The sequence below is a fragment of the Coenobita brevimanus genome, chromosome 22 (genome assembly GCF_032717465.1).
Source record: "Coenobita brevimanus isolate Jiangsu-jjx chromosome 22, ASM3271746v2, whole genome shotgun sequence".
In the NCBI taxonomy this organism is placed as follows: Eukaryota; Metazoa; Arthropoda; class Malacostraca; order Decapoda; family Coenobitidae; genus Coenobita; species Coenobita brevimanus.
In genome coordinates this window covers 43,069,578-43,097,553 of record NC_136975.1, presented here as the reverse complement: position 1 = coordinate 43,097,553, position 27,976 = coordinate 43,069,578, and the positions used below count along the sequence as shown (strand labels likewise).

Sequence of the window (27,976 nt, the reverse complement as noted above, 5' to 3'; positions counted from 1 at the left end):
CGTGTATTTATTTTTTTCATAATTTTTATTATATGTGGATTGTTGTTAGATTTCATTGCCCTATCAACAGTATTGTACTGTGTATTCCACATAATAGACCCATAATATAACAATCTGAGTAAGGCACATTGGTGCAGGTAAACGGGAAAAATATATCGTATCATAAAAACATTTTACTGTATTTATTATACTCATTCCTAGTGTAACAGATGTCATTCATTATATTGATGATTTAGAGAGACTGGTTCTCTAGTATTCCAGGAAAATCTCCACTTGAACAGACATTGTAACTAAGATCTTTGATGAATAACATTACTGAACTTTTGCAGGTCCAGCAAAGACTTCAGCAGCAGCATCCCGAGCCACCTGGAACTGGAGGGTCCCCTGGGCCTCACACACCAAGTATATCTGCTCTCTCTCCTGCTCCTTCAGGCCCTCCTGGTCCTTCAGGACCCAAAGGTCCACCTGCTCCCACAGGTTCATCTGCTCCTCCTGGTGGCCCTCCCACTAGCAATGGAGCTTCATTGCCTCCACCACCACCACCCCCTGGAGGGTTCAGCATGGCACCTCAGTCAGCTAGGGGTGCCAGTGTCTCCCAGCAATCACAGCAGCCCCAGCAGCAACCACCACCACCTGTCAGGCATCCCCCACCCCCTCCACCAGGCTTCATCCCACCTCAGCTAAGACAGCAGATGCCTCACAGTAAGTTGTATATGCTACATGTTGTTATTATTGCCCAAGGCTTATCTGCATATGGGTTCATTAGACTTCAGAAATGTGGCCAGTTTACCTAAGATTTTTGTGAAGTAATTGTTTAACTCTCAAACCTCATGAGTCTCCCAGTGGTGAATATAATTCTCTGGCATTAGTCACAGTAAAATGTTTATGCTATCCCCTGAAGTTGAAGGATTAAGAATTGCTTCATCATATCAGTTGACAAATGGCTGCTTCTGACTTGGGTGATACGGACATAATAGTGATGTCCAGATGCAACTGTCTGTCTGTCTGTCTATCTGTCTGTCTATTTGTATCTGTCTGTTGCCAGATGCATTAATTATGGGAGGGATGGCTACAAAAGAATTACTTCCACATCTCCCTGATCACCTTGTTCTCCACCATCAGGCTGCATCCCCCGTACTCATATATCTCTTCACCCCCATCCCTCCTTTTCGTCCTCTGTCTCCCCCTTCTCCCCCTGTCATATATTCTTGTAATCAGCATTTTACTGTCCGTTCCCTCCACATGACCAAATCTTCTCAGGGCACATCTAATGCTTTCTAAAAGAACCACAGACTCAAGCACCACAGTGCTTCTTCACTTCCTCATTTGTCTGTATGTTTCTCCTCATAACTCTGACAATTCTTTTCAACTTGTGTCCCCTTCATGTCCTGCCAGTCCAAGCTTCACTTCCATACAGTAGGGTGGGGATCACAGTACTGTCATGCAGTGATTTTTTTTTTTTTTTTTTCCGATTCCTTACCTTTAGTCATCATCATGATCATCATTATCCAGGCCTCCTTTTCCACCCTAGGGCAGAGTGAGGAGTAGCAGTGTCCAGACAGCCCAAGTTTCCCCAGTGCAATCTGTCATGCTTTCATTTACTCCTCATTCAAGCCCCTGGAATCCTGGCTCTATCTGATATGTCAGAAACATTCGCCACATTCTGTAGCTTCACATAAACTTATCCGATAGAGTTTGACTGTTATTATTAGTATACTGTAAAATTATTATATCTTAGCATGAAATTTGTTAACAAGTACACTTAAAATCCAAGCTGAAGTCACACACTTAAAACTTCTGTCCTTGGTCAGAGCACATATCTTTGGGTCATGGAGAGATAAGCATTTACCATGTACTGTACATTGTGCAGTATTCTGTGGGTGTTTTGAAGATGACTGAAATAGTCAGGTGGTGTAGGCAACCAGCAGAAGGACATAGAAGTATCAGGTCTGGCACCATGCCTACCTATGGTCCAATAGACTGTTAGAGGCTGTAATGCAGAATAGAAAAGGTGAGACAGTGAAGGTGTTCAAGGAAGAAAGGCATGGAGTATGAGTATTATACGGGATATAAGGTGAGAAAGTATTAAGTATTTGAATGGGAGTGTGGTGTATTTAAGGTTAGGTATGAGCTATATCAGACTCTGAATGTAAATATGGATAAGATCAAAGTGATGGTTAAAGAGAAGGTGAGTCCCATTCAATGTAGTGGTGAAAGGAGAGGGAGATGAATTGCTGAGGGAGTTTAAATACCTGGGTCCAATGAGAGGTGAATGTGCAAAGGAAGTAGAAGATAGTGTAGCACAGGGAAGGAGTGTTGCAGTTGTTATGAAGTTTTTGATATGAAAAAGAGGTCTGAAAGTGGGAGCTGCAGTAGGCTTTCACAGAGGAGTTTTAGTACTCACACTATGAAGATCAGACTTTGGTGTGGCATGAAAATGAGAAGTCAAGAGTAAATGCAGTCGAAATAATTTTGTTGAGGATTTTGTGTGGCATGTATAGAGTGGATATGATAAAGATTGATAGGATTCATGAAGATACGGAGCAAGGAAGTCTGTGGACACTAAAGTCAAAGAGTTTGCTTAGGCTGTATGATCATGTGGAGAGAGTGGATGTGAATAGTGGTGAAAAAGGTGTATCTGAGTAAGTCTGAAGGTGGGAGGAGGCATGATAGACCAAGAAAAAGGTGGGTAGATGTGGTAAAGGAGGGTGTGTGGAAGCAAGGTTTGGAGGTTGAGGAGGCAAGGGGTCTGACAGGAGATCAAACTGGCTTGAAGAATTTTGTGTGGAAGTGGTAGGTGGTGGCAACCATCATCCACTCACTTTGATGTAGTGCTGCCTACTTCCTCATTCACCTTTATCATTCATTTTCTTTGTCTACCCTCCTCTCCTCCTACTTCTTCCATCTTTCGTGTCACATTTTTGTACTCCTCTTTCCTTTACAGGTTGCCTTACATTGAGTTACAAGCCAAATGGTTTCCTGTAAGCCAGAAAACCATGTACAATGCAGGGTGGTAACCATATAACCCACCCATATGTGTTCCCTATGTGTCAGCAAGTGGGTTGGCGGAGGGTTTGTGCCCCTCCCCGTAAAACAACTAACTCAAAGACAAACAGCCACCCCTTATGGGATTATGGCATCTGACTGTAGATAGATTGGTAAACAGTGTTTAGCACCCTTGTTTTTACATGGTGATGTGATATTCCTTGGATTAACTCTAGCTGATAGTTGGTATGAAGCACATAAGTTTATGCCTGTGAGGTGGAGTCAGGATTCAAGGGGCTTGAATGTTATATGAGAGTGTGGCTCTTTCAGGTGGTCAGACTTTTAGGTACTTTCTCCATTTTTTTTTTTCCTCCCCTGAATCCATCACCCCCATTTTTTGGTGGGAAAAGAGGTTTGGATGATGACTGTGATGATGACGACAATGACAAAAGTCATGGAAAATTCTGGAAGGCATATGTTTTAGTCTGTTTCTTTCTTTATTGAGAATTATAATCTTGGAAGAGATGTTACAGTTGAAATTTTTAATACTGCCGCACGGAATGTGGGAAGTGCTGACTTTAGTCATACTGTAGGCTATAGTTATTCTGCTGATGGTAAGGATGACTTAATCAGCCTATCATTGGACAGAAAAAGAGTCCATGCTGAATATTTCTAGTACTTGTTCTATATCTAATGTGAATCATGCCCAGATTGCTTCTTTGTAGTTTGTAAGGAGTTTTCTGATGTTCGGGGGGTTACTTTGATTGTGTGGGGTATGATATTTAGTTGCTTATCTGATGGAAAATTGTGTACCTTTCTCCACACGGGCTGAGTGGTATGTTTAGGGATACATGAGGTAAGGTCAGGAAGGGAGGTAGTACCTTCATGTCGCCATTGTGAAAGTTGTTTATTGATATGATGATTGTTTAAAATGTTTGATAGTTCTGACAGATCTAAAGTGAGAGCTCCTTTCATGTGTGTGTGTGTGTGTGTGTATGTGTGTGTGTGTGTATGTTTGTTTGTCAATGTTTAGTACATCCACTTTGATATCTGTATTTTTTTTTTTTTTTTTTTTTTTTTTTTTTTTTAATTGGTTGGAAGAAGGAACCAAAGGCCAAGAGCCCGCAGTAACAGTTCCCTCCAAGAGAAAAACAAAATACAATAGAGAGCCAAATTCAAGATCCGATCATTTTGAGATGCCTGGACACACTACGTTTGAAAGACTGGAGATCATAGGCAGGAGGAAATACAGACAGAGGGAGACAGTTCCAGAGCTGACCTGTTGCATAAATGAAAGACTGGGAGTAACGGTTAACTCTTGCATTAGAGAGTTGGACAGAAAAGGGATGAGAGTTTGCTGCCAGACGGGTGCTACGCACCCGTCGTAGAGGTGGAGGAATGCAAGCAGACAGTTCAGAGGAGCAGTGACCATTAAAGTAGCGATAGAAAAGAGATAAAGATGCAACAGTGCGGCGAAGAGACAGAGGTTGAAGGGAGTCAGTAAGAGGAGGAGAGTTAATGAGACGAAAAGCCTTTGACTCCACCCAATTGAGAAGAGCTGTATATGGGGAGCCTCCCCACACATGAGAGTTGTACTCCACACAGGGGCGGATAAAACCCCTGTATAGAGTCAACAATTGTGCAGGGGTAAAGAAAGAGCGGAGTCGGCTTAGCACACCCAATCTCTTGGAAGCAGATTTTACAAGAGATGTAATATGATCTTTCCAAGATAAGTCCCGAGTAAATGAAACCCCAAGCATGTTCAAGGATGATGCAGGATTAAGCTGAATATTATTAAACATTAGTGGGTATACCTGTGGAAGATTTTGTCGGGTTGATAGGTGTAAGAACTGAGTCTTAGATGCATTAAAGACAACCATATTATTTTTACCCCAGTCAGAGATATGAGCCAAGTCAGACATTAGGTGTGCCATAGCCTCATCCCTTGTTTCTTGAAGTAACTGTTGAGATGGGCGTTGCGGGAACCGAATGGAAAGGTGAAGGGTGGAGTCATCAGCGTATGAGTGGATAGGGTTAGATGTACAGCTTAGAAGATCATTGATGAATAAGAGGAAGAGAGTTGGTGATAGGACAGAGCCCTGAGGAACACCACTGTTGATAGATCTAGGAGAAGAACGATGGCCGTCTACGACAGCGGCTATAGAACGACCAGAAAGGAAGCTAGTGATGAAGGCACAGATAGAAGGATAGAAACCGTAGGAGGGCAGTTTGGAAATTAAAGATTTATGCCAGACTCGATCGAAAGCCTTTGAGATGTCAAGTGCAATGGCAAAGCTTTCGCCAAAGTCCCGAAAGGAGGATGACCAGGAGTCTGAAAGGTAGGTGAGAAGATCGCCAGTGGAGCGTCCCTGACGGAACCCATACTGACGATCGGAAAGAAGGTTGTGATAGGAAAGATGCCTTAAAATTTTTTTATTAAGAATTGACTCAAAAACTTTTGAAATACAGGACGTTAAAGCAATTGGACGATAGTTGGAGGGTTGGGAGTGGTCACCCTTCTTTGGGACTGGCTGAATGAGAGCAAACTTCCAGCAAGAAGGAAAGGTACAAGTTGACAGACAAAGGCAACTGTTTGTTGCTTGCCTGTTTATTTATCATGTTTGCTCTTTAATTTACTTCCTGTACATGCTAATTGTGAGTGAGATCATGATAATTAATGAGTGTGTGTGAGTGGTTTCACAGTGTATTTGAATATATAATTTAAGAGAAACATCTAGACTGGAGAATACCCATATAATTTATTATGATTATCAGCACTTATTCTGATATTTTAATATTTCAGACATGATGGACAATAGTCCCCAGATGGGTCCCATGATGGGAGGTGGTCCACATGGGTATATGAGACCTCCAGGCCCTCCTAGACATCCAGGACCACATGGACCTCCAGGTTATGGTCCTCCTCATGGCCATCCACATGGACCCCCACATGGCCCTCCACATGGACCCCCACATGGTCCTCCACATGGACCTCCACATGGTCCCCCACATGGACCTCCACATGGACCACCCCATGGACCTCCTCATGGTCCCCCTCATGGTCCCAGGGGACCCAACCCAGTACATGGACCACCAGGTCATGACCACATCGGACCACCTGGTCCCCCAAACCATGGTTCACCAGGAATGGGTCCACCCGGTCCTCCTGTACAACACCCACATGGTCCACCTGGTCATGGCCCTCACCCTCCTGTGCACCGCCCTCCTGGCCCAAATTTTGGTGCTCCAGGACCTAACCATATGGGTCCTAATTCTCAAGGTCCTCATATGGGTGGTGGTGGAATGATCCCTCCAGGTGGTGGGCCATTGCGAGGCAGCCACCCACCTCCCCCACCCCCACCCCCAGCCCTCTTACAATCCCAGCAACATCCAGGAGCACCACTCCCACCACCACCACCACCACCACCACCCTTCATCCCACCAGTCATTGCTAAAACCCCCACTGTCATCAGGTATTTGTCTTGAGTTTTTGTATTGGATCAGATCTCGGTTCAAGCTACTTTTTGGTTACAGTATTCAGTTTGCTGACAGGTGCAGTTTTTTGATTGTCTATGAGCATTGTCTTTTTAAAGTAAATGTAGATAAGAATTAAGTATTTTTTTGAGAGGGGGGGCTAAATCTCTCTGTGATGTGCTGGTGAAAGGATATGGGCTTGAATTTGTTAGAGAACTGTAAGTACCTCAGTGCAGTAATAGATCTCTCTATCTATCTATATACCTAGGCTGCTTCCCCTAAGGAAAGGGAGGTAGCCAAGACGGGATGAGACACTCCCCATTTACTCATCCATTCAAACACATTCATTCGCATCTTAGCCCCAAAGGGGAGAAGGGACAGATCCTCACCACACCACACCACACAAGGGTCAACTGCGCAGTGCAATCAGTGACATCCGCAGCAGGGCCTGACAGCAGAGCTGGTTTACCCCTGCCGCATCATAATAGACCCATCCCCTTACCCGCACCTGACCTGACTAGCTGATCAGACCAAATGCAGGAGAATATCCCCTCAGGACTGCGTCATTATTTATTCATTCACAATTTCTCACCATTTATTTCTGTCACGCACAGCCACTCTTCCTTGCTCAACAGACATCCCTCTCGCATCCAGCGTTCTCTTCACATTGTCTATCCATCCTATTTGTGGTCTCCCTCTCAGCCTTACACCTCTCACGTCAGATCTAGTTATCTTTTTCACCAATCGCTCATTATTCATTCTCTCCATATGCCCAAACCATTGCAACACCCTCTGCTCAACTCTACCAGCCATCTCTCGAACAACTCCAGTTCTCCTTCGCACTTCATCATTTTGCACTCGATCCATACGCGTCACTCCACACATACTCCTCAGACAACTCATCTCCATTACATTCAAACTTTTCCTCTGTGCTACACCCATATTCCATGTTTCAGCCCCATATAATGCAGTCGGTACCACAACACCCTCGTACAGCCTTCTTTTTACATCCATTCTAAGCAAATGACATCTAACCACTTTTTTCATTCCTCCCAGCACCTTACCTACTTCATTCATTCTAAACTTCACTTCTGCACCTATTCTTCCATCCACAGCAACATGTGACCCTAAATATTTAAAACACTCTACCTCCTCAAGCAACTCACCATTCAGAACTATATTCATCCCCTTACCATCTACCAACCTTGTACACTTCGTCACTTTACTCTTATTCTCATTTACTTTCAATTTCCTCCTTTCACACACCCTTCCAAACTCCTCTACCAACTGTCTCAATCTCTCCTCTGAATCAGCCACCAGTGCAGTATCATCTGCAAACACCAGCTGCTTCAGATTCCACTCTCCACCATCAACATTCACCAGACTCAGACGTCCACCTAAAACCTTGCATTCACCTCCCTTACAACACCATCCATATAAATATTAAACAACCAAGGCGACATCACACATCTCTGTCGCAGCCCCACTCTCACGGGACACCAATCACTCACAGCATTTTCCCACTGTTACACACGCTCTGCTATTTACATAAAAACTTTTCACCCCTTTTAGTAACCTTCCATCAAGTCCATACAATCTTAAAACAGTCCACAAAGCCTCGCTATCAATTCTATCATACGCTTTCTCTAAATCCATGAATGCCCAAAACACATCCTTGCCTTTCGCTAAATACTTTTCACACACTTGTCTCACAACGAACACCTGATCCACACATCCCCTCCCTCTCCTAAAGCCACACTGCTCATCGCCAATCACTCCCTCTGTACCCTCTCTAACTCTCATAATTAACACTCTACTATACACCTTACTTACAACACTCAACAGACTTATACCCCTAAAGCTAGTACATTCATACTTATCACCCTTGCCTTTATACAGCGGGACTACACAAGCACTTGCCCAGTCAATTGGCACCATACCTTTCACAAAGCACACATTCAACAATCTTACTAACATGTCAACAATAGTCACTCCATCACCCTTCAGACATTCCACAGCACACCCATCCATACCTGCAGCTTTCCCTGTTTTCATCTTCTTTACCGCCTTCTCCACTTCCTCCTTCATGATCAAAGAATCATTCAACTCTCCCAACACATTTATTCATTGCAACCTTCCATCCGCCACAATCTCAGCCACCCTTTCCTCCTCTACATCTAACGATCTTTCAAAATACTCTCCCCATCTCTTCTTTACTGCATCCATCTCAGTTAACATCCTTCCATCCTCTGCTTTTATTCGCTCTTCCTTCCCAGACTTTTCCTTTCGCACCCTTTTAACCTCCTTCCAGAACATTTTCTTATTCTGTTGAAAATTCTCAGTCAGCCGCCTACCCCACCTCTCATCTGCTGCCACTTTAGCATCACGCACAGCCCTTGTCGCCCTATTCCTCTTTTCCTTATACCTCTCATATGACACCTCATCCTTCCTCTGCAGCCACACTTCATATGCACGTCTCTTCTCAGCCACAGCCATACTTACTTCCTCACGCCACCATTCACTTCCTTCTCTTACACCACCACCCACACGTCTCACACCACACACCTCTTCTGCATACCCCACCACAGCACTCTTAAACAACTGCCGTTCCTCCTCCACACTGCCATTTTCCTGATCTTTCACTGCGTTCCACTCATCTTTCAATTTCTCCTGATACTCTATCATTTTCTCTCTTTTATCAAACTCACACACTTTCAAAACCTCCCTGCCACACCTAACCCTCCTAGCTCTCACCCATCTCTTACCTACTCTTAACTTTCCCTCCACCAGGTAGTGGTCAGACATACCTCCACCCTCCTCTCTCAGAACTCTCACGTCCAACAATCTTCCTATTACATTTCTAGACACAACCACATAGTCCATCAATGCTTTGTCCACAACCATTCCACTCTCCTGTCTCACTCATGTATACTTATAAAAAGTAATAGATAAGAGTGGTGAATGTATAAAGGAAATGGAAAGTAGAGTGGTACATTGAAAGAAAGTGGTTGGTGATATGAAAGCAATAATACTGTACAGAGATCTGAGTGTGGAGGTTATGCAAGGAGTGCATGTAGGTTTGGTAGTGCCCATAAAAACAGTTAGGTGTCAGGCTTTATTACAGCATAGGAATGAGAAGTCAAGAGTAAGAGTAGAGGAAATAGGATTATTGAGGAAAATGTGTGGAGTGCATAGAGTCGATAAGATGAGAAATACAGTACTGTAATTTGATTCACAAAAAGTGGTGTAAAGAAGTTTGTAGACATTAGAAATGAAGAGAGTGTGCTTAGATGGTATGGTCATATTGTGAAAAGGATATATGGTATGTAAGTGAGTTTAAAGGTGAGATGTGGTGAGGTAGGCCGAGAAGAAGGTGAGTGATTATGATAAATGTATGTGAGAAAGCAAAGTACCCTGTATGGAAATTGATGAGGCTAGGGAATTGATAGTGGATTGAATAGGTCGGATGAATGATGTACTTTGCAGAGGTGCACTTTACAGAGATTTAGCATTGATTAACTCTACCCGGCAGGTTTATGTAAAGTGTACAATATATCTAAAGAAAAATACCCTCAAATATGTGCAGATAGGCATATGGGATAGTCAGGATTCTGGGGACTTGAAGAATGGTGTATGAATGATTGTATGACCCATTACATTGGGCATGCTATTGATAGTTCTCCCTCCTTCATATTTTCTTTGTTTTCTGAACCCAGCATCACCTCATCTTTGGTTGGAAAGGTCGTGATGATGATGATGGTGACATACTGGTTACTGATAAGTACTCACATTCAGGTATTGTACAGTATGTATGCTAAATATGTAGTGTGTTGTTAATGTATTTCTGAATGTCATATATGTTAGGTTTAAAGGCTCTGCTGAAAATTAATTCTCATCATCATCATCCAGAGCTCCTTTCCCACCACAAGATGGGGTGATAGGCACATTCAGCTTAAAGACTGGACAGTCATAAACATCTTGTTACAGTAAGCATGTTAATCCATCCATCATCCAATCTTGCGTTGCCCCATGAGAAGCATTGGAGCCTGGGGGTAGGCAAGTTGGTCATGGCATTTATGATGAGAGTGACCAGCCTCACTCATCCCTGAGTGGCATTACATGAGCAATAACCCCAACCACCCCTTGGATATAAACGTTCACCGGCTCAATCCGATTGGAGCGCCACAGTTACCCGTTTAACCACCAGGCTCCATAATTTGGTTATATGGTTACCACACAGTGTAGTAAATGGTTTCCTGGTGTACAGGAAACCATTTGGCTTGTCACTTAGTGTAGAGTCACCCTTAGGCAGAAGGAACAGGAAAGAATGAAGGAAAGAAAGACAAAAGAGGGAGTGTAAAGTCACCTGTAGACAGAAGGACAAGGAAAGAATGAAGTAAAGAAAGACAGAAGAGGAAGGAAGAAAGGAAAGGAGGGAGGAGAGGAGAGGGCAGACACCCAAGAGCAGCACTACATCGAGTGAGTGGATTTGAAAATCTAGTTTTGCCTTGTCAGAATCAGTAGTAATATTTAAAATACAGTAAACTCTCAATTATCAGGTGTAATTCAGCCAAGCCCTATGCAGGTTAAAACAATATGTCAGATATTGCATTGTACCCTCCATTGGCTCAGTATTCGGCGTCAAGTCGGATATTGCATTATCATCCATCTCTAATCTCTATCCTGAAAACTTTTCCATGAGTAAAAGATGAAAATTAAGCTTAAAATACAATAAAATAATGATACAGTACAGTAATACGGTGCCCGTTGGCTACCGTTTACAAGTCAGATGATACACATCAATGCCGGATATCGCGTAGAACTACCTGTTACGTCCCATTTCGGTGCCAGATGTCGAATAATTTTGCCAGATATTGCTTTAATAGAGCCGAGCCAGCAGCACTAGATATTGCGTTTGGCTGGATATTGCGACGATGGATAATTGAGAGTTTACCGTACTGTATTGTGGTACTTGATGCTAGGCATATTTATCATACTGCATTGTATCTTCCATACTTGTGTTTCTTGTACTTTCTGGGTTGACTGATTATGTGTTAACTCCTCAGCTCAGCACCAAAGTTATACACTGCCCAGCCAGTCAAGACTGAGATCAAACCAGCAGAGACTCCTGCCATGAGTGTGGGCGTTCCTCTGGGTGTAGGTGTAGGTGTGGGAGTGAATGTAGACAGCCCCACCCCTTCCCCAGACACACTTCCAGAACCCAAGAAGAAGAAGATTAAGACTGATCCAACACCTGCTACTACACAGGCTACCAGTATGATGACCCATGCACAAGAAATGGCAGAGAAAGTATGTTGTTTATTAATTAGTGATGAATTTCTATTATGATCATGTGAATTGTGCTTCTGTACGGAAGTATAGATTACTAAGAACAGAAATTAGTTATGAATAAGTCAGCTGGTGTTGTTGGAAAAGTACAGTATAAAGAAGAATTGTGATAGTGTAGTAAAACAGGCATCAGAATATTTGGCAGTGATGGACAGGGTGGTTTTTGGAATGGAAAGGGATGTTTATATCAGATATTAGTGCTAGGGCAGAAAGTGGACAAAACTTGTGAGAGGAATAGATGTTTGTAGCATTTGTGAATGTGGCAGAAGCATATGAAACTGACAAAAACATATAAAATATTAAGAGAGATAGACAATGGAAAATGTTGTGTTATGTTTAGTGTGAGTGGAAATTACAGAATGCTGTGAGTGAGTTGTTCAGTACAAATGCTTGATTGAGGCAAGGTGTGGAATGGCCCCATGGGTGCTCAGTATTTACGGTTTGTAATGATGAAGTTATGAGAAGGGTCAAATCTAAGAGTTGTGGAATGGAGAGTGAAGTTGGTGATGAAGAGTGAGGGATAGAGCATTTCACATCTGCTGTATGGCTATGCAGATGTTGCTGTGCTATGTACTTACAGTAAGTGGGATCTTTGCATACTGCTTCAGTCATGTTAGTGCCTGTGAGTGGCCAGGTCTGGAAGTTAATGTTGATAGGTTACCAGGAGTAAAGATGACTAGGAGAATGATATGTTAATGAATGGAGACTTGAATTGGTGGAAGGTTTTAGGTACACACGAAGACAGCAGTTTGTATCCCCTCCCCGCTTACAGAGCCATGGGTCAGCAATGTTTGTTGCCCTCCATTGTCTTCCCCATTATTTCTTCAAACTCTCACCCTTACCCTCACCTTGTTTTGTTGTTTGTTTTGTGTTAGAGTGAATGGGCTGTTCACTGTGTCTGGTGTTGTCTGTTGGTGGGGTACAGATTACAGTATTGCATTCAAGTGTACCTCGGTAGTGTATAGCGATAGAGGTGTATGTTAAAGGAAGTGAAGAGCAGAGTGAGTCAGCAAATGGTGACAGGTATTTTGAAGGTAGCGATTTGAAGCAGAAGACCAAATAGGGACTGTATGAAAATGTGTTAGTTCCTACATTAATTTTTGTGTGAGCTTTGGCAAGAGATAAGTTTAAAAAATCATGTGTGAGAGTAGTGGAAGTGAGATTTCTGTATTAGGGAGTATGAATGGGTTACATAGATTAAGTAGGATAGAATTTAACCCCTTGACGCTGGTTCACATCTGAGGATGTGTGGTCGACAGGTGCTAGTTCACATCTGAGGACGCATGGTTGACTGGAACTGGTTTACGTCTGAGGACTTTTTCATATTTCACGGGCATGTTTCTACTTAAAAGTGTGGCAAAGTCACTGAGAGTGGTGTGGGGGGATCTCTCTTGCCCCTAAGGGTGCGGGGAGAGGCTAGCAGGGATAGTGGTGGGGCGGGGGTTGGGAGGCCTACCTGGGGCGACTGAGGAGCATAGGGGAGAGGCACCTGGAGGGGCAGAGCACATGTGTACTGTCTGCAGTCAGCCACCCACACACTAGTAGAGATATACACCAGTAAGTTGACGTGTACAGATAGGGAATGCAGTGCCAGGAAACGAAGCACTCGCAGAGGTGAAGAACTAGGTGAAGCAGATGAGAAATGGGAATGCAGCTGGGGTTGATGAAGTGTATGCAGAGATAATTAAGTGTAGTGGGGAGAGTGAGGTGAAGTGCTTATTGGAAATATGTAAGAAGGCACGGATGAGTAAAACTGTGCTAGTAGCGTGGAAAAAGACAGTGACTGTACACTGTACATAAATAAAGGTGAGCAAAGTAACTGCAAGGATTATTGTGGCATAAGTCTATTGAGTGTTGTAGGGAAGGTATATGGGAGAATTATTAGAGAGAAAGTAAAAGAAAGGTCAGAAGGCCTAATGAGTGATGAACAGGGTGGCTTTAGGAGTGGCAGAGGATGTGTGGATCAAATATGTGCAGTTAGACAAATAGTGGAGAAGGTGTGTGAGAAGGACAGTGAGGTGTTTAAGGCATTTATGGATCTGGAAAAAGCATACAACAAAGTAGAGAGAGAAGGATTGTGGAAGGTTTTGCACATGTACGGTGCAGATGGTAAGCTGCTAGGTGCCGTCATGAGTTTTTATGATGGTAGTGAGTTATGTGTAAGGATAAATGGGCATCTAAGTGAATGGGTTCACGATCAATGCAGGCGTGTGACAAGGTTGCTTTATGTCCTCATGGTTGTCCAGTATACAGTATATATGGATGGAGCAGTGAGCGAAGTAAAAACACAAGTAATGGAGAGAGGAATGGCATTGGTAATGAGTGGTGATGGATGGAATATCTCATATTTGTTGTATGCTGATGATGCAGTGCTACTTGCACTGGTAGAGTAGTGCAGAGTTTTGTAAATGTCTGAGAGCTTCATGCCTTGCGAGTAAATATAGAAAAGAGTAAAGTGATGGTCAGTGAGACAGAAGGTGACTGCCAGTGTGATGTTACAGTGAATGGAGAGAGACTGGAATTGGTGAAAGAGTTCAAATACGTGGGTAAAATGATAGAAAAGAGAGGAAAATGTGCAAAAGAAGTGGAAAGTAGAGTAAGACACAAGGAAGGAAAATAGCTTGTGTTATGAAGGCCTTGATAAGAAATGGGGGCTTGACTGTTGTAGTTATGCAAGGCTTACATGAAGGAGTGTTAGTGCCAACTTTAACATACGGATGTGAGACTATGGTGTGGGATGAAAATGAAGTCAAGAGTAAGAGCAGTGGAGATGGGACTGCTGAGGAATGTATGTGGAGTACAGAGAGTAGATAGGATACAGAATATGATTCGTGAAAGATGTGGAGTGAAGAAGTCGGTAGACACCAGAATCTAAGAGAGTGTACTGGGATGGTTTGGTCATGTGGAGAGAATGTATGACAATAGAGTGGTGAAAAAGGTATATCTGAACAAATATGAAGGAGGGAGGAGGTGAGGTAGGCCAAGGAGAAGGTGGAGGGATATGGTAGATGAATGTGTGAGAAAGAAAGGAATGGAAGTTGGTGAGGCTAAGGAACTGACAAGACATACACACAAAAACGAATAATAGAATGAATAGTAAATGTACATTTAACTTTAAGGAGCAGAAGTAACCGTATGCTCATACGGTCTGAAATGTGTTGGGAAGTGCGATATCGAATGAAGAATGTGGAACTGAATGCTAACTTACAATAACATGTGGGATGAAACAGTAATTTTTTTCTGATTAACAAACATTTTTGTTCCATTTTGTCGCCTAAAATTGTGAAGTCCATAAATTTTCGTCTAAGCATAGGCTACAGCCTAAAGACCTTACCAATTCAGTTCATATTCCTCTAGTTTTTTTCTGTATTTTTCTGACCATTTTGGAGGTGGTAAATTACCTTCTTTTGCTGAAAGATTTCCTTCCTCTTATTATGGATTGTGGAAAGTATTAAGACTATATGGAGTAGAAGGGAAGTTGTTGAATGCTGTGAAGAGTATGTATGAGGGTGCTAAGGCTGCAGTGCATGTGGATAGTGAACCGAGTGAGTTTTTCTATTTGATGGTTGAGTTGAAACAGGGATGTGTCATGTCTCCATGGTTGTTCAGTCTGTATGTGGATGGGGTTATAAAAGAGATACGAGGTAGGGCAGTGGATGTTGGAGTGGCCCTAATGAGAGAGGGCAGTGTTTGGAAACTCCCTGTACTGTTGTTTGCAGATGATACTGTGTTGTTAAGTGAAGATGAAGGGGAGCTGCAAGGCTTGGTGGATAAGTTTGGGAGAGTGTGTAAGAAACAGAATCTAAAGGTGATTGTAGGGAAGAGTAAAGTTATGGTCTTTGAGAGACGTGAAGTAAGTGAATGTACAGTGAGGTTGGATGATGAGGAAATGGAAAATGTGAGTACGTTTAAGTACTTGGGGAGTGTGATGAGTAAGGATGGAAGTTTGGAGGGTGAAGTGCATGAAAGGGTACAGCAGGGGAGAAAGGTTGCTGGTTCCTTGAAGACAGTGATAAGAAACAGGGAAGTAAGCATGGAAGTGAAAAAGTTATTACATGACAGTACACATATAACACATATAGTGATACCAACTGTAACGTATGGAAGTGAGGCTTGGACGTTGTTGGAAGGGCACAAGTCAAGAGTGAGAGCAGTGGAAATGAGCTATTTGAGAGGAGCCTATGGAGTCACATGGAGAGACAGACTGACAAATGAGGATGTGAAGGTGCATTGTGGTGTGGATGTGGATGTGATAGGAATCGTTAGGAGAAACACATTGAGGTGGTTTGGCCATGTGGAGAGGATGGAGAGTGAGAGACTGATGAGGAGAGTCTACGTGAGTGAGGTGGAGGGGGAGAGAGGGAGGGGAGGGCCGTGGATGAGATGGAGGGATGGAGTGGAGAGGTATATGAGAGAGGGGGGTGTGAACTGGGAGCAGGGCAGCGAAATGGCAGTGGAGAGGGTGACATGGAGGCGATTTGTTTGTGGTCACTTCATATAAGGGATTAAGGCATCTGGCAATAGATAGATATATAGATATTATGATCACGATTCTTAACCCTTTAACCGCGGGGCGTCACTTTCGTGACGCTCGGTTGCAATGGATCATACCGTGGGGCGTCACTTTTGCGATTCTGTGTTATTTTGAATTTGCCTGGGCTTTGAAGTGGTTACTTGTATCATTTGTCAGTACTGCCAGTGTCTAACAATAGTCTGTCTATCTATCTATTGCCAGATGCCTCAATCCCGTTCGGGGTGGCCACAAACAAATCGCCTCCACGTCGCCCTGTCCCCCACCATTTCACTGCCCTGCCAAGAACTCACACCCCCCTCTCTCATATACCTCTCCACCCCATCTCTCCATCTCATCCTCGGCCTCCCCCTCCCTCTCCCCCCCTCCACCTCACTCACATACACTCTCTTCACCAGTCTTTCACCCTCCATCCTCTCCACATGGCCAAACCACCTCAGTGTATTCCTCCTAACGCTTCCTATCACATCCACATCCACACCACAATGCTCCTTTATATCCTCATTTGTCAGCCTGTCTCTCCATGTGACTCCACAGGCTCCTCTTAAATAACTCTTTTTCCACTGCTCTCACTCTTGACTTGTGCCCTTCCAACAACGTCCAAGCTTCACTTCCATACTTTAGAGTTGGTATCACAATACTGTCATGTAGTAACTTTTTCACTTCCATGCTCACTTCCCTGTTTCTTATCACTGCTTTCAAAGAACCAGCAACCTTTCTTCTCTGCTGTACCCTTTCAAGCAGTTCACCCTCCAAACCTCCATCGTTACTCATCACACTACCCAAGTACTTAAATGTACTCACATTTTCCAATTCCTCACCATCCATCCTCGCTGTACATTCACTGACTTCACCTCTCTCAAAGACCATCACTTTACTATTCCCTACATTCACCTTTAGATTCCGTTTCTTATACGCTCTCCCAAACTCATCCACCAAAGCCTTGCAGCTCCCTTTCGTCTTCACTCAACAACACAGTATCTGCAAACAACAGTACAGGGAGTTTCCAAACACTATCCTCTCTCACCAGGGCCACTCCAACATCCACTACCCTACCTTGTACCTCTTTTATTACCCCATCCATGTACAGACCATGGAGACATGACACATCCCTGTTTCAACCCAACCTTCAAAGAGAAAAATTCACTCAGTTCACCATCCACACGCACCGCACCCTTAGCACCATCATACATACTCTTCACAGCACTCAATAACTTCCCATCTACTCCATATATTCTTAATACTTTCCACAATCCTTGTCTATCCACCCTGTCATATGCTTTCTCCAAATCCATGAAAGCCACATACAACTTCTTTCTCTTCTCTAGAAACTTTTCCACTAAAGATCTAAGAATGAATATCTGATCTACACAACCTCTTCCCTTCCTAAAGCCTCTCTGTTCTTCTCCAACTAATTCCTCTATTATTTCCCTAACTCTGTCAATAAGTATCCTACCATACACTTTTCCTATTATACTAAGAAGACAGATGCCCCTATGATTACCACACACTTCTTTTTCCCCTTTTCCTTTGTACAAGGGAATAATTATACCTGACTTCCAATCCTCTGGAACTCTTCCTTCCTCCCAGGCCAATTCTCTCCCCCATGCTTCAACATTTCACCACACATTCCATCAATTCCTGGGGCTTTTCCCAATTTAACTTTCTTCATTGCTTCCACAACTTCTGTCCTACTGATTTCTTCCTGTCTTCTCACCTCCCTCCTCCTCTCAGCCATTCCCCAGCCACTTATACTCACATAACTTCCATCCTCTATGTTCAACAATTCCTTAAAGTGTTCTCTCCATCTGCTCACTTTTTCTCCCTCTTCCACTAGTAATCTACCATTTTTGTCTTTCACTCCCCTGCTAACTTCACTTCCACCCTGTCTTACTCACTTCACCTCTTTCCAGAACATTTTCTTACAGTCCCTCCACTTTACACTCAAATTCCTTCCAAATTCATCATCCACTCTCTTCTTACTCTCTCCTACTAATCTTTGTACCTCTCTCTTTCTCTCTACATATAAATCTCTCTTCCGCTTCTTAACTTCTTCCACGCCCCTATTTCTCATCCATTCATTGTATGCTTTCTTCTTTTGTGCCACGGCCTGTCTCACTCTTCATTCCACCATGCTGTTCCTTGCACCCCCCTCTGTCTTCTCTTCATCCCACACGCCACATCACATGCTGCACATATTTCTTCTGTGAATATCCTGCACACACCTTTCACGTCCCCCATCTGCTCCAATTCATATTTGCCCAATCGTTCCTCCACCTCTCTCTTATATTCTGCCTTTTTCTTATCCTCTTGTAACCTTTCCATTCTCCTTGCAAATACTCCTTCTTCCCGTCCTTCCCTTCTTCTATTACTTCATCTTATTTGTATCTTGATTCTGGCCACCACCAAGTAGTGGTCAGAAAGTCCACTCCCCCAACCTCTATAAGCTCTTGCATCCATTACACATCTTCACATCCTTTCATCCACACACACATAATCAATCATTGCCTTCCCTTCATTCAGTTCACCACCCACCCTTTTCATCACTCGCCATGTATACCTGTGGATCATTTTATGCCTGAAGAGGGTATTGACTATCACCAACCCCCTTCCAGCACAAATGTCCACTAATGCACTGCCATTCTCATCTATCTCAGCAGGCACATCCCACTCACCAACTATTCCATCCACCTTCACATTCCCCACTTTACCATTCATATCACCGATCAATAACACTCTCTCATTCCTTCCAGACTTTTCCATGCACACTTCCACATTTGTCCAGAACTCTTCTCTCACTCTACTTGCATGATCTTGCGTTGGCGCATACATGCACACAATCGCCCACATTTGTATTCCAACTTTCAATCTTACCCACACAATCCTTGACCCAGCTGATCCATACTCTCTTATGTTCTTCTTCCATCTTTTACTCACAACTATACACATTCCTTCTTTTGCCCTCTCATTCTCACCTACTCCTGCACATATACCCCATCCATACTCCCATTCTCTCACACTCTCACCTCTCCATTTAGTTTCAGTTACTTCACATACATCAACTCCTCACCCTCAAGCACCTGGACACTCTCTCTTTCACCTCATCATTTGCACCTCTTACAGTCCACGTTCCGATTACCATGTCTAACAATAGTCAGTGCTGCTATTGTCATCTGTACTCCCATCTATTGTTGATAATTTAGCCATTGCTCCCCGTTCTTGACTCCCCTCCCTACCTCCCCTCCATTACCCTCTCCTCCCGCCTGCCCCAGCTACACCGTGCTAGGCAAATCTTTCCCGGATTTTTCCACTCATTTCATCCTTTGGAATGAGCCCTATGCCTTATTCTCATAAAAATAATATATATAAAAAAGAAAAAAGGTAATTGATAGTGCCATTCACCTGGAATTGGCTAATTATCACCTGGCAACATCCCCTGTGCACTCGTTCGTTAATTTTCCCTGTTTATTTCCCCTTGAAATATGCTGTATGACCTGTTCTCATAATAAGAATATATATTAGAAAGGAAAGAGAAGCCTGGAACTACCTAATTTCCTGCCAATCATTTCACAGCATATAAATTAGCAGCTGTCACCTCACTGACGTTGTCAACCCTTGGTGGCCCCATATTCGCCTCGTCATTCAGTTTAGTGTTGTCTCTTGAGATGAAAGCACGTAGCACTCGCGCCTCTCCATTTCTGCCGCATCTAGAGGGCCCTGTGACCTCTACCCCTACTAAACCTCATGTGGGAAGGGGTAAAGGACTAAGTGACTCTGCTGTGGAGGGTGAACTGGCTACAAAAGGTACCGGAGCCAACCCACCCCTGAATCACATCATCTTTACTTTTCTGCCCAGAATCGTCCTAAGTCTGTTCTTCGCTCAGCTAAAAATAATTTCATCCGTACTAAATGCACTGAACTCTCCAACTTGAATTCTTCTCGCTCTTTCTGGCACCTTGCCAAGAACCGTTCTGACAACTTTACCTCATCATCCTTCCCTCCTCTTTTCTACTCTGATGGTTCTGTAGCTATTTCATCTACTGATAACGCTGATCTCTTCACACAGACTTTCTCCTCCAATTCCACCTTAGACGATTCCAGTGCTGTTCCTCCATCACTTCCCCCCTCTGAGTTCCTCATGGCTGACATTAAAATTTCTTCAGCTGATGTATTTTCTGCCATCACTGGCCTCAATGCTAACAAGGCAAATGGACCTGATGGAGTCCCTCCTGTTGTTCTCAAGAACTATGCTTCTGTGCTTACACCCTGCCTAGGCAAACTCTTTCGCCTTTGTCTGTCAACTTGTACCTTTCCTTCTTGCTGGAAGTTTGCTCTCATTCAGCCAGTCCCAAAGAAGGGTGACCTTTCCCAACCCTCCAACTATCATCCAATTGCTTTAACGTCCTGTATTTCAAAAGTTTTCGAGTCAATTCTCAATAGAAATATTTTAAGGCATCTTTCCTATCACAACCTTCTTTCTGATCGTCAGTATGGGCTCCGTCAGGGATGCTCCACTGGCGATCTTGTCACCTACCTTTCAGACTCCTGGTCATCCTCCTTTTGGGACTTTGGCGAAAGCTTTGCCATTGCACTTGACATCTCAAAGGCTTTCGATCGAGTCTGGCATAAATCTTTTATTTCTTAACTGCCCTCTTACGGTTTCTATCCTTCTATCTGTGCCTTCATCACTAGCTTCCTTTCTGGTCGTTCTGTAGTTGCTGTTGTAGACGGCCATCGTTCTTCTCCTAGATCTATCAACAGTGGTGTTCCTCAGGGCTCTGTCCTATCACCAACTCTCTTCCTTTTATTCATCAATGACCTTCTAAGCTGTACATCTAACCCTATCCACTCATACGTTGATGACTCCACCCCTCACCTTTCCATTCGGTTCCCGCAATGCCCATCTCAGCAGTTACTTACACAAACAAGGGATGAGGCAAGAGCACACCTAGTGTTTGACTTGGCTCATATCTCTGACTGGGGTAAAAATAATCTGGTTGTTTTTAATGCATCTAAGACTCAGTTCTTACACCTATCAACCCGACAAAATCTCCCACAGGTATACCCACTAATGTTTAATAATATTCAGCTTAATCCTGCATCATCCTTGAAAATGCATGGGGTTTCATTTACTTGGGACTTATCTTGGAAAGATGATATTACATCTCTTGTAAAATCTGCTTCCAAGAGATTAAGTGTACTAAGCCGACTCCGTTCTTTCTTTACCCCTGCACAGTTGTTGACTCTATACAGGGGTTTTATCCGCCCATGTGTGGAGTACAACTCTCATGTATGGGGAGGCTCCCCACATACAGCTCTTCTCATAGGGTGAAAGGCTTTTTGTCTCATTAACTCTCCTCCTCTTACTGACTCCCTTCAACCTCTGTCTCTTCACCGCACTGTTGCATCTTTATCTTTTTTCTATCACTGCTTTAACCCCTTAACCACGGGGTGTCACTTTCGTGACGCTTGGGAGCAAGGGATCATACCGCGGGGCGACACTTTTGTGATTCTGTGTTATTTTGAATTTGCCCGGTCTTTGAAGTGGTGGCTTGTATCATCTGTCAGTACTGCCAATGTCCAACACTAGTCATCACTCCTAATCTCATCTGTACTCCCATCCATTGTTGACAATTTAGCTATTTCTTCCCGTTCTTGACTCCCCTCCCTACCTTCCCTCCATTACCCTATCCTCTCGCCTGCCCGGCCGTGGTACGCTAAGTAAATCTTCCCTGAAATTTTTCACTGATTTCATCCATTGAAATAAGCCCTATGCCCTATTCTTATACCAAATAATATATACAAAAAAGAAATAAGGTAAGTGAGAGTGCCATACACCTAGAATTGGCTAATTATCACCTGACAACACCTCACGTGCACTCGTTCGCTAATTTTCGCTGTTTATTTCCCCTTGAAATATGCCGTATAATCTATTTTCGTAATAAAAATATATATAAGAAAGGAAGAGAGAAGCCTAAGTGATATTTACATTCACCTGGAACTACCTAATTATTGCAGGCCACCACACTGTATTCTACACTAAGTAAATCTTCCCTGGAATTTTCCACTGATTTCATCCATTGAAATAAGCCCTATGCCCTATTCTTAAACCAAATAATATATACAAAAAAGAAATAAGGTAAGTGATAGTGCCATACACCTGGAATTGGCAAATTATCACCTAACAACACCTCACGTGCACTCGTTCGCTAATTTTTGCTGTTTATTTCCCCTTGAAATATGCCGTATAATCTATTTTCATAATAAATATATATATAAGGAAGGAAGGGAGAAGCCTAAGTGATATTTACATTCACCTGGAACTACCTAATTTATTATGTATTGTTTTGGTTTCCTGCCAATCATTTCATTGCTATATATTAGCAAGTCTCACAGGGCTGAAGTTCGTAGTATTGCACTCACCCTAGCCAGGCGGCAGGAGGCCACTACTATCAGTTCACTGTCGTCTTTGAAAGTGGGAGTATGTCTGATTTGCTCCTGCTAACTTCCGCCGCTTTATAGCCCTATGCAAAGGGCCCTGTGACCTTTACCCCCTACTAAACCTTGTGTGGAAAGAGGTAAAGGGCTGACAATTGATAGAGAGTGACTATGATCTTTTTATTGAGTAAAACAGTGGAAGTGGAATTGTAAATAAAGTGTAAATAATGTGTGAACAGCAAGAAAGCAATGAATGTAAATATAAGTGAACAGCGGAAAATAGTTTTATAAGTTACTTCAAGTGACAGTACATAACACAGTGTAAATAAAATAAAAATGTAAATAATGTAAAGAAATTAGAAAACGTAAATAGAAATGTAAATGAGTGGTATTATAAGAATTTTAGTATATATACTAGGAATAATGAAAGTGAAAGTTTTACTCTAGCATGTATGAATACTATGAGTTATGAGAGTGAAGGTGAAAGTGACATTCACTCTCAATGCTAGTATACAGGACGAGAAAGTGAATGCTACGTATTTTACTGAAAGAAACTGAATGCCTACAGTGACAATAAACTACTATCACTGAAGGAAACTTATGGATTAAGACTGTAGATATATATAAGTGTTATATAGTAACAGAAATATAAACTGTGAGTGTTTTTATGAATAATAGACAATACTAGCGGCATACGATCGGAAGTGGGATGGTCATACACCCTCGTAATTTTCATTGCTTTCACAGTGTTTTTTGGGGGGAGTATGGATTCCAAACTATTTAAGAATCATAGATTAGTGTTTCTAGTGATAATATCAGGCTGTGGTAATCATATTACGAGTTGTCGGGAAGTGTAAAGTGGAGACTTCGTTACCCAACTTCAGAGGTCTCCACAAGTCCTACGGTACTCGACGAAGGCTCAACAAACACCCAAGGAGAAAGCTGAAGGTATGTGCCATAAGTATATGTGATTTTGATATTCTAGGACTAATAACTGATTTTTGGCAAATATTTTTAGAGAGTCTGTCGGTGCGCGAATATGCCTGCGAGAGCCACAAGTCAAAGCAAAACAAGCCCGCGGTTTAAGGGTTAATGGTCACTGCTCCTCTGAACTGTCTCCATGCATTCCTCCACATCTACGATGGGCGCATAGCACCTGTCTGGCAGCAAACTCTCATCCCTTTTCTGTCCAACTCTCTGATGCAAGAGTTAACCGTTACTCCCAGTCCTTCATTTATGCAACAGGTCAGCTCTGGAACTGTCTCCCTCTGTCTGTTTTTCCTGCTGCCTATGATCTCCAGTCTTTCAAACGCAGTGTGTCCAGGCATTTCAAAATGATCGGATCTTGAATTTGGCTCTCTATTGTATTTTGTTTTTTTCTTGGAGGGAACTGTTATTGCGGGCTGATGGCCTTTGGTTCCTTCTTCCTCACATAAAAAAAAAAAAAATCCATGATAATGATGGACAGTGACTACAATCTTTCTGGTTAATCGTGTGATGAGCCAGTGGGGGAAATTGTGATAAACTACGAGTGCTTCAGTGTCCCAAGTTCATCCTGGCTCCAAGGGAAAGGAGCCCTTAGTTACTGGAAGTGACAGTATGTATCATACAGTAGTGTAAATAAAATAGAAATGTTTAAGTACTTGGGTAGTGTGATGAGTAAGGATGGAGGTTTGGAGGGTGAAGTGCTTGAAAGGGTACAGCAGGGAAGAAAGGTTGCTGGTTCTTTGAAAGCAGTGATAAGAAACAGGGAAGTGAGCATGGAAGTGAAAAAGTTACTACATGACAGTATTGTGATACCAACTCTAACGTAGGGAAGTGAAGCTTGGACATTGTTGGAAGGACACAAGTCAAGAGTGAGAGCAGTGGAATGAGTTATTTAAGAGGAGCCTGTGGAGTCACATGGAGAGACAGGCTGACGAATGAGGATATAAAGGAGCGTTGTGGTGTGGATGTGGATGTGATAGGAAGTGTTATGAGGAACACACTGAGGTGGTTTGGCCATGTGGAGAGGATGGAGGGTGAAAGACTGACGAAGAGAGTGTATGTGAGTGAGGTGGAGGGGGGAAGGGGGAGGGGGAGGCCGAGGATGAGATGGAGGGATGGGGTGGAGAGGTATATGAGAGAGGGGTGTGTGAGTTCTTGGCAGGGCAGTGAAATGGCGGGGGACAGGACGATGTGGAGGCGATTTGTTTGTGGCCACCCCAAACGGGATTGAGGCGTCTGGCAATAGATAGATAGATAGATAGATAGTAAATAATTACTAATATAAGAATATGAATACAAATACTTGGAGTAATGACAGTGAAAGCTTTGCTCTCTACGTTAGTTTACTGAACGAGAAAGTTAATGCCTGGAGTGAAAATAAACTACAGTACTATTACTGAAGGAAATTTATTGATAAATACTGTATATATATTTAAGTGTAATAAAGTAATAGGAATATAAACTGTGAGTGTGTTTATGAATAATGAATGACAGAATACCAGCGGGGAACGAGCGCAAGTGGGAAGCTCATATGCACTCGTAATTTTCATTGCTTTCACAGTGTTTTTTTTTTTTGTGTGTGTGTGTGTGTGTGTGTATGGATTCCAAACTACTTGTAAATCATAGAATAGTGTTTCTAGTGATAATATCAGGCTGTGGTAATCATATTACGGGGTGTCGGGAAGTGTAAAGTGGAGACTTCATTACCGAACTTCAGAAGTCTCCACAAGTCCTACAGTAGTCGACAAAGGCTCAACAAATATCCCAGGAGAAAGCTGAAGATATGTGCCATATGCATATGTAATTATAATATTCTAGGACTAATAACTGATTTTTGGCAAATATTTTTAAAAAATCAGTCAGAGCGCGAATATCCCCGCGTGAGGTGCACAGACCACCTCCGACATGCCCGCGCTTAAGGGGTTAAGCCGTACCTATGGTTGTTTCCAGCATAATGGAAGAAACTTTCACAACGTAGTCAAAGATGGATTTTATTTCCCAATTTCCCACCTGGAGCCCAGGTTAGGTTAGTTTAGGTTAAATTATTAGGTAGTTAAGCTAGGTTGGGTTAGGTTAGGTTATCAGTCACCTCTCGAAACTGCATCCCACCACCTTCGTGATTGAATTGCGAGCAGGAGGTCTTGGTGGGGGGTAGACTCATGCTTATTTATCTGTGGCCTGCACGCTAGCAATATACAGTAACCCCTCCAATATCCGGATCAATAGAGCCATAGGCAGGTCCGGATAGTGGTCCTGTCCGGATATTGGGCCCCAGCTTATGGACTAGTACTTACGGACCCTAACTCTGAAAAACACCTATACAACTCCCTCTGGACATGCATAGCACCTATTTAAGACCCAAATCACACCAATAAGGTACATAAAAGACTGAAATAAAAGCAAAAGAACCATAAAATGAGGTTTTAGAGGTGAGTTTATACAATATTAAACATTCTGGGTACTTACAAGTCCCTTGGTCTTGGACTGGTTTGAACCGCCAGTTTGCAGTCCACAGTTAATCCTCTGCACTCTAAATTGTAATTTCTTAACACTGCACAACACTGTAAATTCCTGTGTGTTCTAGTGGCAAGGTATTGCAGTTTATTCACTGTTTATTCACAAAAAACAAGCACCTGTGGCTTGCACTGTTATGAGTATCTGCTCTCCATCGGAGTTAAGCTGTGACTGTTGATGTTGGTGGGGTAACAGAGTTGCCAGATCGCAACAGCCACATTACCAATCTCCTCAACTTTCATTGTCAAATATAACTTTTCATTACCAAATTCGTAAAGCTAGCATATATTCTTCACTAATTATATATACAAGTGGAAATACATGTAATCACTCTCCTTATAACTAACAACATGTTGATTATTTTCACACTATGTAGGGTAGCAGATTAATCAGAGAGAGCAAACAATCCACCATCTCCATCCTGTGTAACCTAATACATGTGAAAAATCAATTTGGTAATGCATTATTCTAATGCATTACCAAAAGAATTTTTAATTAACAAATTGGCTAACACTTGGTAATGAAAAATACAGAGTGGCAACCTGACAGGGGAGGGGGAGGGGAGGAAGGAAGGGGTGAAGGGACCAGGGTGTAACAGCTGTTTGGCGCCAGGCGGGAATTTCAAATTATGGGAGGGAAAAAAGTCAGATTTTTTCGAATTTTTTGCAGTTTTTGGCCCATTTTGGGAATATTGGATCCCAGGAGGATTATGTCCGGTTTGTGGGGATGTTCGGATATTGGGAGTTCGGATATTAGAGGGATTACTGTATATATATATATATATATATATATATATACAGTACACAAATACAGTATATATATATATATATATATATATATATATATACACAGTACACAAATACAGTATATATATATATATATATATATATATATATATATATATATATATATATATATATACACACAGTACAACAGTACATCCCCCTAGTATGTGCCTATATGGATGGCAGAGTACGTCGCATACTAGGAATTCGCTTGCTGTGAATACATAAACTTATGGGAAAAATTACATATGGGCAGCACCCTCCTTCATGGGCAACCCTTGAAATGCCTTACAGACCTAAGTACTGTACTGTGCAGGGAAACTATCTAAGACATATTACTTAAGATAAAGTAAACCAACAAAATTATAGCTTTACTAGGTAAATCAACAAGGATATGGCTTAACTAAACCAACAAGAATATGGGTGCTTACCTTTACCCAAGAGGACAACAGGCGTGATGGAAGTAAGAAGAGGATCCGAGGCAGGATGAGGCACCTAGCGTGTACCTCCTGCACCACCTGACACACCACCTTCCTCACCACTTTCGTCACCAGCACTCTCAACACTTTCACTAGCTAATGCACTCACTTCGTTCATAAACCCTTCAAAGTCTATTTCTGACACCTCAGACATCGAATCAGTCTCTTGAACCTCCTCAGGATATGGCTCTTCTGATGTTGAAGGGAGTGATTCCTCACTTTGTTCAAGTCGAAGGAAATGGGTGATGAGTGTTTGCTTCCATCTGTTTACCTCCTGGTTGTGCTTGTCGGTGTAGTAGCAGAAGGTTCTGTTCAGTGAAGACGTCACCTCCTCCACTCGCAGCTGAGAGGGATTGATGTCCTTGAATTCTTCCTTGAATTTATCAAGGGCACACAGTACCCTGCTGATCTCCATCATGGTCAAATTTTCACAC

At 42.7% G+C, this 27,976-nt stretch overlaps 1 protein-coding gene across 1 annotated transcript in view; it reads left to right on the top strand.

Moving 5' to 3' along the window:
* The first annotated feature begins 11,700 nt into the window (after positions 1-11,700).
* Positions 11,701-27,976, top strand: part of LOC145392529 (RNA-binding protein 42-like) — a 112,889-nt gene continuing 96,613 nt past the window's right edge. Inside the window, exon 1 of the mRNA XM_080266929.1 lies at positions 11,701-11,769. Within this exon, the coding sequence (XP_080123055.1) occupies positions 11,737-11,769 (33 nt within the window). The 5' untranslated portion in view covers positions 11,701-11,736. The remainder of the gene's footprint in view (positions 11,770-27,976) is intronic.